This window comes from Macrosteles quadrilineatus, unplaced genomic scaffold, assembly GCF_028750875.1.
Source record: "Macrosteles quadrilineatus isolate MER2022 unplaced genomic scaffold, UCM_ALF_1.0 Scaffold_5__1_contigs__length_97177068, whole genome shotgun sequence".
In the NCBI taxonomy this organism is placed as follows: Eukaryota; Metazoa; Arthropoda; class Insecta; order Hemiptera; family Cicadellidae; genus Macrosteles; species Macrosteles quadrilineatus.
Window position 1 is genome coordinate 60,688,651 of NW_026542598.1, and position 14,105 is coordinate 60,702,755.

The following is a 14,105-nucleotide window of genomic DNA, read 5'->3' on the forward strand; positions in this document are numbered from 1 at the left end:
TAAAACATTTTGTTAAACTGGAACCTGGTAAAACTGAAGCCTTATTAAAAATCTAAATCAGTTGGGAAATAGCTGGTCAATTGGGACTGTTTACTGTGGGGCACAAATGGGTAGGCTCGGCCAACGGAATGTAATGGAGCAGATGATGACACAGATCTCATACCATGATTAAGATGAGGTACAGTCAACCTTCTATAAGACAAATTCCAAGGGGTGGGGGAAAAATTTGTATTATCGAGGTATTCTTAATAAAGAGTTTTGTTTTTTCGAGGTTTAATACTGCTGTTATTCGTCTTATAGAGATTTCTCCTCGTTCTGATATAACGTCTATGAAATAAGATTTTTATGGGCAAACTCTGAATCATTGTTACCGCTACTAAAGCTATTTTTAAATGTATAATTTTTTCAATCATTGTAGGAGAGATGTTAAACTCCTAAGCGATGGTGATTTTCTTCTTCATTGGGTTTTCTTCCATATGCTTCAAAACATTACGCTTAACCTCTACTGTTAGCGCTGTTTTTTACTTTTTCCCTGCCATTACTTTACACTTAAGATACGCACAACTCTAAAACAAGGGAAAACACAAGGGAATGGTTACTGGACACTGCACAGTGCACAGGCACCTGCCAAACAATGACTGAGGAAGGAAGAGGGATGGGTGGGGGTTTCATGTTGAGACAAACTTCTGTTTGTTTTGAAAACTACGTACTATGGAGGTTAAGATCATGAGAAATACGTCTTATAGAGGTCGCATTCGTCTTATACAGGTTTTGTGCTAAAAATGTCTATTCTAAAACTGTCAACAACTAAGACAGAATTGGGATGTCTAGTTCTATCAATAGACAGTGTAATGACCTGCATGAGCAGTTTCTCGTTGAGCTCAATGCCAGGAGTGAACTGAGAGCAGAGGTCCAGTATGAGACTCTTGAGAGTGTTGCGTGTGTCACAGCGAAGGTAGCCGAACCCTCTCTCTTGCTGCGGAGAGTTGGCCAGCTCGGCCACCTGGGTAGGTGTCATCACACTCAACACCTTGCCTATGAACTGAGATGCCGCCAGTCTCACCCACTCGTGAGGATAGGCCAGCAGCGTCTGTGCACCTTCTGCAACATAGGAGAGCAATTATGTCTCGCAACACAATACCACAGTATTCAGTATTGTGACTTGGCTGTTATGCAATTCATGAATTTAAATAAGGTTGCTACAAAGTCTTAAGTTGGGCAAAAATTTATTGTGGAAAAAATGCTTAAGCTTACCAAGAACTGTAGCAAAATTATCACGATGCTGCGGAAGTGTTTGCTAGTATTCGTTTAGATAAAATGAACAAGTTGCTTCTATTCAAAAGGCATTTAATGGCATGATTTAGAGTTAGGCCAAAATATTTTTTTTAAGTACACATGAGTATGATGAGTTATTTTGATCAATAATAATAATATTGGATCAATACATTGTTGCATAAAAATTCATCCATAATTCAGTGTGAAAAGAAATACTTGATATTGTGAGGAATAATAGATGTTTAGTAAGCATTCAACAACAATAGTCTGAACGCAAAACTATTACACATTCTTCTAAGTTACAAGTTATAACTTTTTATCCTAATTTTCTAATTTTATGTAAAAATTAATTTGTTACCTGCTAAAATTTGAGTATTTTTCATATTAGTCTGATCAGTCAACATGGAAGGACATAAAGAACTTAGTTTTACAATCAAATGCAACAATTGGTACAAGTGATGGTCCTTCAGCTGTTCTTTGATATTAAATTTTTCAACATCTGTTTTTGCGTGAGGTTTGAATTCCTTGATTTCAACTTTCATCAGCTCCACTATGAGAGGAAGAACTTTATCAATTCGTTGGTCAAAGCCACTTTTCTCCTGTGATGCGAAAAGCCCACAAAGCTGAACTGCGAGTCGGCGATGTAGCAGCTAAAAAAGATTTTTCGTGAAATGAAAATTCAAAGAACATGTTTAAAAATGAAAAAATAGATTATGTAAAATATTTTATCAGTATTCTATTCTTTTAATACTTTACTTTGAACTGAAATGGCGACCATACGCATAAAAAGGTAGGTATTTGAAGCCAAGTATGAATGGAGATGAATGTAGGATGAGAGGCGCGATCTTGTAGTCTTGATGTTACTGACTAAGGCCGACACGTTCCTTAGCAGTACTGTTACTTATTAGCCCTTACAGCCAATTGCAACTAAGGGACCTACAGTTTATAGTGGAATCTGAACCACTTTTGCCTTGTAATTTACAAATTGGTCTAACTATCAGGATAGTACTGCGGATAGTCGTAGTACTCACTATAGTTCGGCCGCTTAGAAAGCGACCTCCTCCAGCATTGGTTTAGCATTAGCGCGCAGGTCGTTTTCTAAGCGGCCGAACTATAGCGCAGACTTTAATCCACACCAGGGAGTATCACATCCACAGATCATGCCTAAATATCCTAAATATCCACAATTCGTGACCTCAAAGTAGCTGGATTACAGGATGACGTCATGGTCCCAGTCTAAATATATGTTAACTTCTAGATGGTCTACAATTTTGTTTGTACGATGAAATTGACAATAAATACTTTACAAAGACAAATTTTTAAGTAATTCTTATGTATGATTAGTTTTTATTCATTTAATGAACAGGCCACTGCAAGTGTGCAATGAGTGTGTAATTCGTAAGGACACTTATGTCAAATGTACGATCCCCTATTTACAAAATGGCATTAGACAGCTAGGAAATTATCCAACTTAATATGTCAACAGTTGGCACCACTGAAGTCTACACCTACATCTATTACCACAACTGTATCTTAGTATTTTTATGTTTTAATAAACATATAATTCAATAATCCAGCAGCTTGCTGCTGAAAACAAAGTGATTTGTCTTACCCATAAATTTTCTTATTATTTGGCTGGACTTTGAAAGTGACATAAATGTCCAAAGACTGTAATCAGTTAGTTGAACAAGACTAAAATAAACATCTACCATCTGATCATACCATAGACAAAAAGAATAATTAAAAATAGACTTTCAGTCGTGCAGTTGTTACCATGGTTACCATAGGTTCTGGCGCACACTGCTGAGAGCGCCATGTAGTTACGTAGAGCATAGGCCGTAACTACATGGCGCTCCCAGCGGTGTGTGCCAGAACCTATGGTAACCGCAGTACAGCTGACGATCTATATTTAATTCTTTTTGTCTATTTTGATCATACTCACATGGGGGTTTTAAAACCAACTAAATCATGTACCTTTTTATCTTGCATCCACAGAAGTACGATATCAAACAAGCTTTCCCTCACGTTGTTATTGACCTTCTCGAGCAAAAGTGTGACAATGTCTGCGGCCATCTTGCGACACACTGGCACATCATCATTGACTAGTCTTGCAGCCACGGTCACAAAAATAAACCCACTCTGTTCCTTCAAAATATCCTGGAAAATAAACTGGTGTGAAAAAAACTGTGTTGGAAAAGAATAAAAATGAGTTGTGATTTTGTTTTTACTTGGAAATTTAAATAATGACTAATATAGATTTGGCGGTATGATATTATCGCTCACCCAGCCCAATTAATAAATAAATCCATTTGTTTAGCTTCATTGGGGCACATGATGCAAAGACAAAATTGAGAATACCTTTGATATTAATTCATGTCCTGAATTATAATTAATGGCAATAAAACATATCTTGATAATATTAATGACATTTATAGGGTAATCATAATTTTATTAAATTACTGGTTCCAAGATTAATTTACTCACTGCAGGTAAGGTAATTATAAGAGTTTTGATCATTTCCAAAGCACTTTCTCTTCCTGGTTGAAGTTCATACTCCAACTGTTGCAAATACCATGTCAGATGTTTTTCAAATTTCTTCCCCAGAGCGTATTCCATAAGATACTGATGGAAAACCTAAAAAGAGTGATAAAATAGACAAAGGTTGAGGTGACTTCTAACCATAGATCGTTCTGCTGTAAAATAATGATTTTCAACAAAAATTATCAAAATTATTAAATTTGACAACCCATTTTTTTACTTTCTCCCCCTATACACAGTATATGGAGAAAGTACTGTTCTCTTTTAAATTCCATACAAGTACTGGATAGAATAGAGATTCTCCTATAGTGAAAACATTATTGCAACTCATACGAGTGATTTTACTGCATAAACTAGAATCATTATCACTAATGTGGACTAGCTAGTTTTGTTTTTCGTTGTTAGAGCACACGACTTCTGTCTGGATGGTGGAAGTTTGATTCCCACCAATCAACAGTTTTAGATATGTGATAATGCTGTGACTTGATGGTTCTAATCCTATCTAAGTAAAATTTTTTTTGACAAGAACTTTTTCTTTATTTGAGATATTCCTTTAGGAAAATCCATATGTTAATTTGTAGGGAACCATAATGTTTTTAGACATTTAGATTGATTTGGCACACCTGTCTAGCTTGTAGGCGAATATGTTCGATGTCCGCTGTTATGCTGATTTTGGCCACCTTTTCCATCACTGAATTTAGTTCAGGGAGCCGAAGTTTTCGGCCCAAGATGGCTTTTAAAAGAGAAAACGCGATAGTTTGACGAGAGTAGTCGTGGATGTCTTGTTCACAGTACAGCAGTAACGTCCTCTGTTGCTGAGGTGAAAGTTGATGGTGCTTAACATCTCTGACTATAACTGCCACAACCTGAAGCATTTTGGTTATTTTGAACTTGAATGGGATTCATGTGTACATGTAAAATTATGAAATCACAAAAAAAATTTTTTGCCTACTAAGTATTTAACAATTTTGTCAAGTTGCAACAATTACAACCTAACTATTTAAATTCTTAATTCAAAGCTTCTAAAGTTAGCTCCATGTTGACTCAAGTATGAAATAGAATCCCCTGAGCAAGATAAAAATGTCATAAATTTGAATGACAGTTTGAACTAGGCCTATTAAGTGTTCTTATCTCTAGACAATTTGCAAATAGTATTTCAACCTTTGAATCTAGAGTATTAATATTATCCACGATGAACTTGACATTATTAACCAACCATAATCTGGCTTGACCTCGAAAGAAACCCAGGATCCTAGTGGTTTTTCAATACCTAGATATTTTATTCCTTGGAGATCGCAGAACTGACAGTAAAATACTTCGCATATTATCTTTATATTGGGTAAAATATGTCAAATGCCAGATACTATTACACCTTCTATGAAATTTCAATAACTATTTAATCAGGCAAATTTTACCTTGAAAGCCGCCATGACTAGATCAAAGTTATCTCCCTTACTGAGTCCAGCGGCCGCGTACTTGTGCAGCAGTTTGAACACACTGTCAGTTATATCTTCCAACTTTGTCTTTAAAGTGGGCAGATCAAACTTGACAACCCAACAGAGGCATTGCAGCGATATTGATGTGATCTGGAACAAGATTTAGATATGAAAAAGTCTTGCGGTCCTTGAGCCAAAACATTCCCATTCTTTACCTTTTTCAGTTTTGTAAATTCTTGCCTAATGTCACAAAAGTATGTAAGCTTTAGAGCAAAAATGTTCAAAACGGCAGGGTTTCAATTTATTCTTGCAAATCCTTTGGCAAAAAAAGGAAAACCAAATATTGATATTTATTGAATATTTATTGAAATATGCCTAGTTTTAAAGGATTTCAAGTATATTTAGGATACGGTACATTAGATAACTATAATTCATATTCTAATTTACAAAAGTATAAAATTTCATTATTTTATTTGGATAAATCTGATGGTCAACATATCACACTAACCATGTATTTAACTATACAATTTAGCCAGGTATAAGAGAATTCCAGACTGGAGTTTTTATTATGATTTTAAAAAGAGCAGGCACCAGCACACATTTCCAGTAACCCAAGTCGTTTCCGACTTTTTATGTTGACACCAATGTGTTCTACATCTCTGAGACTAAAAAGTAGTCGGTGATCACAAAATTAAAATACCGTATTTAAATAGATAATTTAACCCTCAGTTACCTTGACATGTTCAGACTTGAGGCAATCTGACAAAACCTTAACCAACGGATCCAAGTGTGGCCTGTAATCTGCTCCTTTGATTTTCTCTCGTTTTAACAGAAAGTAGTAGAGCAGCAGTCCAAACTCCACAAAAATGTGAGCGTTAGTGTGGACGCAATGCTTGGTTTGTGCACTAGGCCGGCTTTTAGGCTCTGAAAGAAATGTTTCATAAGTAAAGTTATTTATGTCCCGTCCATAAAACAAAAAAGGATGTTAAATAACATGCAAATAACAGTAAGGTAACAAAAAACAAAAAACTACACGGAAAAAAATGTTTGTTGTCAAAAAAATTTGTTTTATCGTTATTTCTATATTTTAACCTTGCATATGTCTCATTAACCTCTCATTAACCTGGGTCTCAGGCCTGTTATGTGGAATGTACGAAGCAGAGCAAGGGGTGAGCTGATACTGATCGATTAAAAAAAATATATACTGTACTGAACTCTTAACTGATAAATATTAGTGGTGGAACTGGGGCACAAGCCCATAACATTGCTGCTGCTTCATATTCAGAATCTTTTGGGCAACCAAGACACCAATATCCAAACATTCGTCCACAAATGCATCTTTAAAGTAAAAATGAGATAGATCTTTAATTAAAATCCATTTTAAGCCCCTGAGCTGTGATATTAATTAAAAATAGGTATTTACCTTCGTCTACAGCTCAAACTGTTGTAACTTGAGTTACGGCCGTTTCGGAATTATAATGCCATCGTCAGCAAGCTGTGTGGGAAATTAAATGTGCTAGTTGCCCGAGCTTTTGCATAGGAAAAACTGGACGGACATTCGGAACCAGGTACAAAGAACATCACCCATGTCCAAGAGCCGACAAACAAAAATCATCCTTTGCTCAACACCTGGTTGACAAGAATCATGACATGTATGATCTGAACACTGGCCTCGATATACTCCACACAAGCAAGAAAGGAAATAAATTGGACACACTAGAAGAATACAAAATTTACAGAGCCTATACAGAAAATAATTTTGATGACACAATATTAAATGACAAACTACAATATAAATCACACATCATATTCGATAGTATTTTAGACCAGGACAAGAGACAAAAGGCAGGAGTACAAAGGTCAGCTGATAACACCACTACGCAAAGAACGATGCAGGATTCTAAGCGGCATCCAGTTCTGATCGCGGCAATGTCAACCGGTACCGTGTGTGCGACAGGCCTGTTCGTTGTGTTTTCGTTACTTGTAAAATGTTATTCGTGTTCGTGTTATGTGTTTCAACTATGACGACGCTACTTCAGCTGAATGTTCAACGTCTGATGATGGCATTATAATGCCGAAACGGCCGTAACTCAAGTTACAACAGTTTGAGCTGTAGACGAAGGTAAATACCTATTTTTTAATTAGATCTTTAATATTGACAATTTTGTGTTGCCGAAATATTTTTATGTAACCTCTAAAAACATATTTTTTCTGTTTGCAGAACAAAAAGTTATCAGTATAAACTTGCTAAAAAAAATTATAAATCTAATCTGAGAGATATCGTAAATACTTCCATAGCACTTTTTTATTTACATAAATCTAGAACATAAGTTACATGCATGTATTACGGATTGTATCTTGCTTCGGACACAGAGAGCAGCATGTATTGCGTTTTTACCAAAAAGAACTGGACTGAATACCTGTTATTACAGTATAATAATATTTGCGTGTTGTATGTTGAAAAAGCATTGTTCACAACATTTACTGGGCACTTTAGCAACGTAGTTCCAGTTTTGATTTTAATATGATGTAATTGTATGCTTAACAGAATAATGTATCACCAACACACGATTGAAACTACTCACCACTTGGAATCAGAAATACGTCTTTCCTCTCTTCCAGGAGATTTGTCTTTGGTTTGTCAGCTTTCTGGTCCTTCTTGAGGTTGGAAAACAATGCCGGGACACTCTCAGACGATGTTCCGTAGGCAAAGATCAACAGTGACTCTGTTGTAACAAACTTGTTGTCCACCAAACCTAGTACAATGTGTCTCAAGCATTCTCTAGCTTTGTTGACGGACTTGTGAGACAGGGTACGGCTTACCTCCTGCAACAATTCATCAACTCAAAACCAAATTTAACTACAATAGATGCAAAAGTGATTAAAATAAAATTATGATAGAAATTTTACAGTTTTAGAGTACTCCTTGCAAATCAGTTCCGGGCCTCACCAACCAGTTGCCTCTAAAAAAAACTTCTGTTTTCTGAGACTCCAATCAACGAGATGTTGAAACCAACGTAACATAATTTTTGCACGATTTTTACTACCTCATCCTTAATAATTCCCAATGGGTGTCTTCCTTCTGGCCAGTCTCTGCTCTGATCTTATCATTAACACTTACCACGATGCACAATTCTCTCTCATACTAATTATATCTGCCATTATCTGGTCTTTAGGAAAGGTTCCTGAGGTTTTTTTTGTCCCAATATTATAAAGTTAGTTGTAATTAAGTTATATTGAATGAATCACACTAAAACTGCAATAGCTTATTAGGTATTTAAAATAACTTTACTCTTCCAAATTTGAAAAAAACTTTTGACCACAAACACAACTCAATAACTAACCTCTTTCAAAGGAACAATCAAGTTTATAAGACTCTTCTGTGACACAAACTCCGCCAGAATGTGGTACATGTCGTAGCTGCGGTTTGCTCGAGCCTCCATCAGGTTGCCAGCGATCTGCTTAACTTCTTTCTCTTCTGCAGTCTTCCCAAACAGATCTGTCCTACAAGCCTGCAATCAAGAGTTACAAAGAGTGTGCTCAGAGATAAAACATTAGTAACAAGTCTTAAAAATATTGCAACTATAAAAAACATTGGAAAACAAAAGTCAACGTTTTGGACTAGAATACAAACAAATGTCTACATGATATATCTTAGTTTAGGTTTGATGATCTTTTTAAAATAAGAAGCAGTAAACTTGCTATGATTCCCGAATTTTACCTTTACTACAGTAACAAAAAAGTATCCAAATAAGAGCACATTATGCATCTAAAGACCCTATTTTACACTCAGAATCATTTGACTCTTAACATGCTTCCTAAAGATTCATTAATTCCTTTTAAGGTGTGAAAAATCATAAGATTAACATGAGAAACTCCAGAGCCACTGGGGCGGAGCCCGAAAGCCCGATCTGAATAAAAACTACTTAGTTTTCATATTTAACGCCCAAAGAATCCGGTGTACCGAATTTCAGCCTCCTAGGTAAATGGGAAGTGGGAGAATTAGTGATGAGTGAGTGAGCCAGTGAGGGCTTTTCCTTTTAAATATTTAGATTAAAATCAGGTGTGATTATTTGTTTGTATTACTGTACTCTGTTTTGTTTATTTAAGCCTTAACCAATCAATAGTTTTATTAATACTTATGAAGTCAAACGGTGTGAAGCCCGTGGGTAACAGCTAGTTAATTTAAAGCCCAATCATATGATCAGTTTCTGTCTCAAAACTCACCATGTTGTATATTGTAGCATTAATGCAAATAAAAATGACTTAAGATTGTAACATTCAATAAGAAATCTACATACGATAATCAATCAACAGAACTTAGCATGTTACCTGCAGTATGATAGGGACACACGGGTCTATATCCCCCGGTTGCAGCAGACCTTTCACCGCCACTAACACACTGTGTAGAGAGTACACCATGACGTGGACATGGAAGCCATGGGTCAGTATGGTAGACATCTCTTGTGCCAGCTGTAGCAGATACTTGGGTCCGAGGGTAACTATCACCTTCTGCAGAGTCTCCCTGGTGATGCGTCGCACACTGTCCAGACGAGACTTGAGGAAAGTGCACAGCTTCATCAGGATTCTGTCAACATGGAAATTTTGAAGGGATTTAGATCAAATATAGTAGGATTCTGATTAATAGGAGGAATATATATAGGCCTACAATCTGTTTTTTTTCTTTTCGTTTTTTCATGAAAATATGCAAAAGATTAAGCAACTATTGGACAGTGTTTTATACAGTCCGAGTTCTAAATAGTACAGTGATTCTACAGCTTACCAGTACAGTCAAACCGTAGCAGTGTCTTTTCACGCTAGACAAGGCAAGCTCGTCAAACTAATGTGAAGGAGTAGATAGCCTAAACCAAACTAAAAGGACAACTTATATCGATATCACAGCAAACGTTTATATCACAGCAACAAACAACTAACTAAAATACTCTTTGGAAAATACACTGGCTACAGTTAGTCCACCTACCCACAGATGTTCTGTTGCAGCACCTCTTCAGGTAGTCGCTGCAACAGTTTCACCATGGCCAGTCCTATCGGCACACGCAGAATGTCTTCCTCGTCCCGGTCAGGCCCAGCCATCTTACGATTCACTTTGTGCATCGCATCACTCTGAGTACGAGCTGTTATCGTTCTGTGAAGCTGAGGCAGCAGGATCGTTCTTATCGTGTAGATAACTCTCGTCGCAAGAGACTTGTTCAGAACGATCTGTCTCTCAATCACAGGTACAACTTCTTCTTGGACTTCCATTACCTCTGTGTCATCTTGTGTCATCATTGACTCGTCTTTGTCTAACAATTCCTCTAAATCATCTTCTTTAGGTTTGTCTTCTTGTGAATCTTCTTCTTCTTTGTTTTCCTCATTTTCCTTATTTTCCTCACTATTCTCATCAGTTGTCGGTTTGGAATCTTTCACAATGTTTTCAATCACAGGTGTTTCTTTTAAGTCAGCATTGCTTAGGTCAAAATGAAAGGCGTTTAAGATTATGACTATTATTCTAACAAGCTGTTTTTGGTATTCCACTGAACTTTTTAGCTTGCCTAAGTAAAACCGAAGAACTAATTCATACTGATGCCATGGAAGCATTTTGCACACAGTTCCTAAAACCTGAAAATAGATACACGATTACTAGTTGTAAAATATTTAAAAAAATGTATTCGCATAGTTCATCAATTGACTGATACATTTTTGCCTCACAATGAAACAAAAATATTTTAAAGACTTAGCTACTACTTCTCAACAGGTAACAAAAATGTCAAAGAACATACCAAAAAGGTGAGTAATTTAAAAAGGTAATAAAAAATGTTCTATTGTTTCATAACTGTTTTAAGAGGAATATTTTGTCTAGGATATAACAACAATTTAAATACTAATGAATTAATTTGAAATTTCATCTCAAATGTGGAGCAGGACCTAGATTTTACCATGAATTCTATGGTAAGACTAAGGCTATCTTTCTATAGGGAATTTTGTAAAAAAGGATGTATATAGTGACTAGATTCATATTTCCAGAACTAAAGAAGTCCCATAGTTTCTGCTTAAGGAAAATCTTTTCCATTGACACTCCATCCATCATTGTCGGCTAAGAATTAATACAACTAATATTCACACATATTTATGCTAAATGCTAAAATTCTAAATTTTGTTTGATAATCATCCACAGTACGTTACCTCAATAGCAGCATCCACAATGGTGTTTTTATTCTGGTATTTTTCTGAACAAAGGAAGTTGGAGATTATTGGTAGAACAAACTGAGTCAGGGTCCGTGTGTTGAGTGGCTTCGACAGTGTTTTGCAGACATCACAAAATCTGTGAACAGAATCAAATTAATATCGTCAAGTCCGAATTAAAATTTAAGTTTATGTTAAGTGCCATGGTTTTAGAGTTATGACTTTTGAAACTCCTCCATTGAATTAAAAAAAAAACATTTTTCCAAATTTTTAGTAGTTTTGAGATTTGAGTTTTGGTTTGACCATCCAAACAACACAAAATCAGTTATTAATTTTTAAGGGCTAAAATAAGTTGAAAAAAGGACATTTGCCTGGAAAACCAAACAAATCTTTACATACATAATTTACTATGCTGTTAAATTAATAAGAATCAATTACAGTTTTATCAGTTTTGTTTTTATACAACATGTTTGATAATTTTTATCTGTAAACAAATGATGAACCAGTTTAACCCATTTGCCATTTAATGAATCAACAATCAACTCACTTCAACAAGGCTCGAACTTTACGATGCAGTTGCAAATGCTGTAAATTTTCGAAAAAGTCCACTTCCATATCAATTTTATTCCCCAACAAAGACAAGTCTCGGAGAACCGGATGGACTTGGGGGCATTCTCGAGCCTGAAAAAAATATAATTTCTGTTAATATTGGAATACAATAACATCCTTATGTGGCAAATTCTTATACAGGTCCACTGTTATATTTATATAATTTCAATTCCTTGTACTGTATATAATGTCATAGGAGTGGTGAACATTTAATTTACAACTACGATTGGTCTTTTCTTTTAGTATAATTTGCTACATAAATGAATCAAGCTTTGATGTAAATTACCTTCAAATTTTCTTAATGGAAAAATTCTATGACCTCGCTAAGTCTAACCACTGTCTGCCACTTGCTCCTGACATCTGATGATTGTTTCTGGCAGCCAAACTATTGCTTAAAAAATATTATACCTTTAGACCAAAACCCGAATCCTGAAAGTACCAAACCATCAGATGCCGGATTAGCTTATATTATAGTCAAGGCAGAAATAGTGACTTGTTAAGGCACTGTAGGAAAATGAACCTTGCCAACTAAATATTACAAACCATGTATCCAAGAAGAGTGATGGATTCCTGTTGGACAGTTTCACTTCTCTTATCTCTAAGACCAGCCGCTAGGATCCCCAGAATTGTTTTATTGACAAGGAACTCCAATTCTCCAGGATATTGTTGGCACAGGCTCGGACAAAGTTTGTGAAGACACTGACTAGCGCAGTCCTTCAGCGACATGTCTTTTTCCTGATAAAAAAAAAAAAAAAACACAATAGTTCAGTAAGAATTGTTTCCGTAAATGCAGTCCTGTAGTTAATTTTGCATTCACTGTGCAATTCTACTGTTCATGTATTTCAAATGGCAGTTACTGCTACACTATTCTCTCTAAAAACGTCAGGAACTATTAAATTCTCTTTATATTTTTACTTTGTTTTTCCTACCTAGTACATACTATACTAATTTTGAACATACCAGGCACAATAAATATCCAAATAAATAAGTGAATATATCAAATAACAAAAAGCATAAAGTTAGAAAATGAAGTAGGCCTATACAGTAATGCTCTTTATTACTTTCATAAGTGCAGTTAACCCTCATGACAATAAATATGTTTCCAGTAATTTAATTTTAATAGCACAACTATCCCCCACGAATCTTAGAAATGTATGCAAAACAACAATAAGAACCACTTATGAGTAGTTAGTTTGAGCTGTGATAACAGAACAATGGCTTGGCTACTGTATATTTGCAAAACATCACAATCATATATAACCTTCCTATCAAAAATACATCATTTCATTTCTTATACTTACAGTTCTAATGAAGTGGAAACACGTGTAGATAATAATCACGCCTTGTTCAATGGTTATTTTACCATCAGAGTTTAATTGACTAATTATCTTGAAAGCATCCAAGCGGCGCTCAAAATCTGGCTGATCAAGCCATTTGGCATTCCAGGCATTTAAATCAGCTAAAAGTTGAGCATTCAGGCCATTCTCCTCACTGTAAACAAATTAAACACTTCTTATCTTAGTAAATTTTATCTGACAAGATCAATCCAGACATCTGGTCAACGATCGCTAGTTGGTAATGGTAGTTGGTATGGTAATGTAATGGTATCTTGCAGGGGCAAGCCAAAGCCATAAAGCACTTTATCCAAATTAGTTAAATTATTGTGTACCTTAATAAGTTGTTTATTTAAACCTTAACCTTAGTTAGACCTTAAAGATTCTAGCATTTGATGAATACCTGTAACCTGCCAATCAATTCCTCCTGGCGAAGAGTTGTCCTGACCTCAGAGAGTCATTTAAACACAGTGATACATAAAACTTTGTGAAGATGAATAATACACAACTAACCTTAAAGTTTTGATTTTGAATTTTAAAAACTCTTGTTTTTGTAAAAATGTATTTGTTTACATTAGAGGATTAGAGGTTGGTGCCTGTAAAACCCTTAAATAGCAAACTCACTACAAAAAATTAATTATCACCAGATTTTTCTTTTTAATTCTTAATCATTAGACTCACAGTTTTTTAATGAATTTCAACCAAACCAAAAGACGTTTCAGCAAGTTAA

General features: G+C 35.4%; 1 protein-coding gene across 1 annotated transcript in view; it reads right to left on the bottom strand.

The window, feature by feature from the left end:
- LOC128995640 (small subunit processome component 20 homolog) overlaps positions 1-14,105 on the bottom strand; it is a 37,153-nt gene that overhangs the window by 2,390 nt on the left and 20,658 nt on the right. The window contains exons 20-34 of the mRNA XM_054420656.1: positions 13,343-13,532; positions 12,585-12,776; positions 11,980-12,113; positions 11,433-11,571; positions 10,231-10,868; positions 9,582-9,837; positions 8,594-8,761; positions 7,835-8,075; positions 5,983-6,173; positions 5,229-5,399; positions 4,437-4,679; positions 3,760-3,909; positions 3,250-3,432; positions 1,634-1,925; positions 857-1,101 (exon numbers count right to left, since the gene is read on the bottom strand). Of these exons, the coding sequence (XP_054276631.1) occupies positions 857-1,101; positions 1,634-1,925; positions 3,250-3,432; positions 3,760-3,909; positions 4,437-4,679; positions 5,229-5,399; positions 5,983-6,173; positions 7,835-8,075; positions 8,594-8,761; positions 9,582-9,837; positions 10,231-10,868; positions 11,433-11,571; positions 11,980-12,113; positions 12,585-12,776; positions 13,343-13,532 (3,433 nt within the window). The remainder of the gene's footprint in view (positions 1-856; positions 1,102-1,633; positions 1,926-3,249; positions 3,433-3,759; positions 3,910-4,436; positions 4,680-5,228; positions 5,400-5,982; positions 6,174-7,834; positions 8,076-8,593; positions 8,762-9,581; positions 9,838-10,230; positions 10,869-11,432; positions 11,572-11,979; positions 12,114-12,584; positions 12,777-13,342; positions 13,533-14,105) is intronic.